At 41.2% G+C, this 1206-nt stretch overlaps 1 protein-coding gene across 1 annotated transcript in view; it reads right to left on the bottom strand.

The window, feature by feature from the left end:
* Window positions 1-1206, bottom strand: part of LOC107103942 (tropomyosin alpha-3 chain) — a 29288-nt gene that overhangs the window by 18262 nt on the left and 9820 nt on the right. The window contains exons 4-5 of the mRNA XM_015403808.1: window positions 538-655; window positions 290-360 (exon numbers count right to left, since the gene is read on the bottom strand). Of these exons, the coding sequence (XP_015259294.1) occupies window positions 290-360; window positions 538-655 (189 nt within the window). The remainder of the gene's footprint in view (window positions 1-289; window positions 361-537; window positions 656-1206) is intronic.

Raw genomic sequence — 1206 nt, 5'->3', positions numbered from 1 at the left:
AACATACTTGGCGAGAACACAAGTCCGTACTCGCAGTCTTGTGATCTGAGAAACGGCCACGGTCTCCATTAAAGACTCTGGGTTTCTGGTTGCTTCAAATTTCTAAATGAATTAAGAATAGTTTCCATGTGGATGTTGTGGCTCATGGATGCTGCTGACATGGATCAACTCCTTCATGGTATTAGGATGCAGTTCAACATGGCAGCCTTGTTGGTTGATAGAACCAGCCTGTCTTTCCCGGTTCTGATCAAAGGTCAGCGTTTTATCCCTTTAGCTTTCAGATACTTACGCCTCAGCCAGTTCTGCCCTCTCCTCTGTCCGCTCCAGCTCTCCTTCTACAATCACCAGCTTACGAGCCACCTGAAAAAAGCAGATCATATGACAGTTAGCTTGATTTCCTACATATAGGTAACAAAGTATGCTCACTCTGTTAGTTAGAGCACACAAAAAGAGCCGGCTAAATAAAATGGTTTCCTTACAGGCCATGGATCAGCATGAATTTCTTTGTTTAGAGACATTAAAGTAAAGAAAAATCACCTCCTCGTATTTGCGATCAGCTTCTTCTGCGATGTGTTTGGCCTCTTTCAGTTGAATCTCCTGGAGTTCCATCTTCTCTTCATCCTTTAGGGCCCTGTTTTCAATCACCTTCATGCCTCTGCAGAGAGAACGCATCACATCTCTCATTTAGTACGATCAATTTACCAAAATCGTATTGATCGCCTTGCTTTTAAAATCTCCCCCCCGAAAGAAGCAACAAGATGCATTTGCATCCATTGTATTGAATCAGCCAGGTGATGCAAAGCTTGGTGTCTTTACACATTCAGGTTGGAAGTGGCTGTAATAAGTGGAAGTAGCAGGGAGCAGTAATGGAGCAATACTTTAATGAAAGTGTTGCAGTTGGGAAACTTGTACAAAGTTGATGCTATCTGGCTTTACATTTAAATAAAGTTTTATATATATATATATATATATATATATAACTGTGACAAGCAACAGAGATGGGGGATCTGGAGCCAAAAAGTCATCTCTAGGTCATGTGTTGGCAGGGGTGGGATTTACCATTTGGCAATACTAGTTCCAGGGGGGGCCCTTAAAACTCTGTTTCCATGTGTAGTGAATACAACTATTCCTTATTTGTGCGCATTAATTATTTTGTTGATAAAAATCCTTTGGCTAAAATGCCATCAGAACGCTGATAATATCAAG

Source organism: Cyprinodon variegatus, unplaced genomic scaffold, assembly GCF_000732505.1.
Source record: "Cyprinodon variegatus isolate N-32 unplaced genomic scaffold, C_variegatus-1.0 Scaffold1568, whole genome shotgun sequence".
NCBI lineage: Eukaryota > Metazoa > Chordata > Actinopteri > Cyprinodontiformes > Cyprinodontidae > Cyprinodon > Cyprinodon variegatus.
This window is presented reverse-complemented; position numbering and strand designations above follow the sequence as displayed.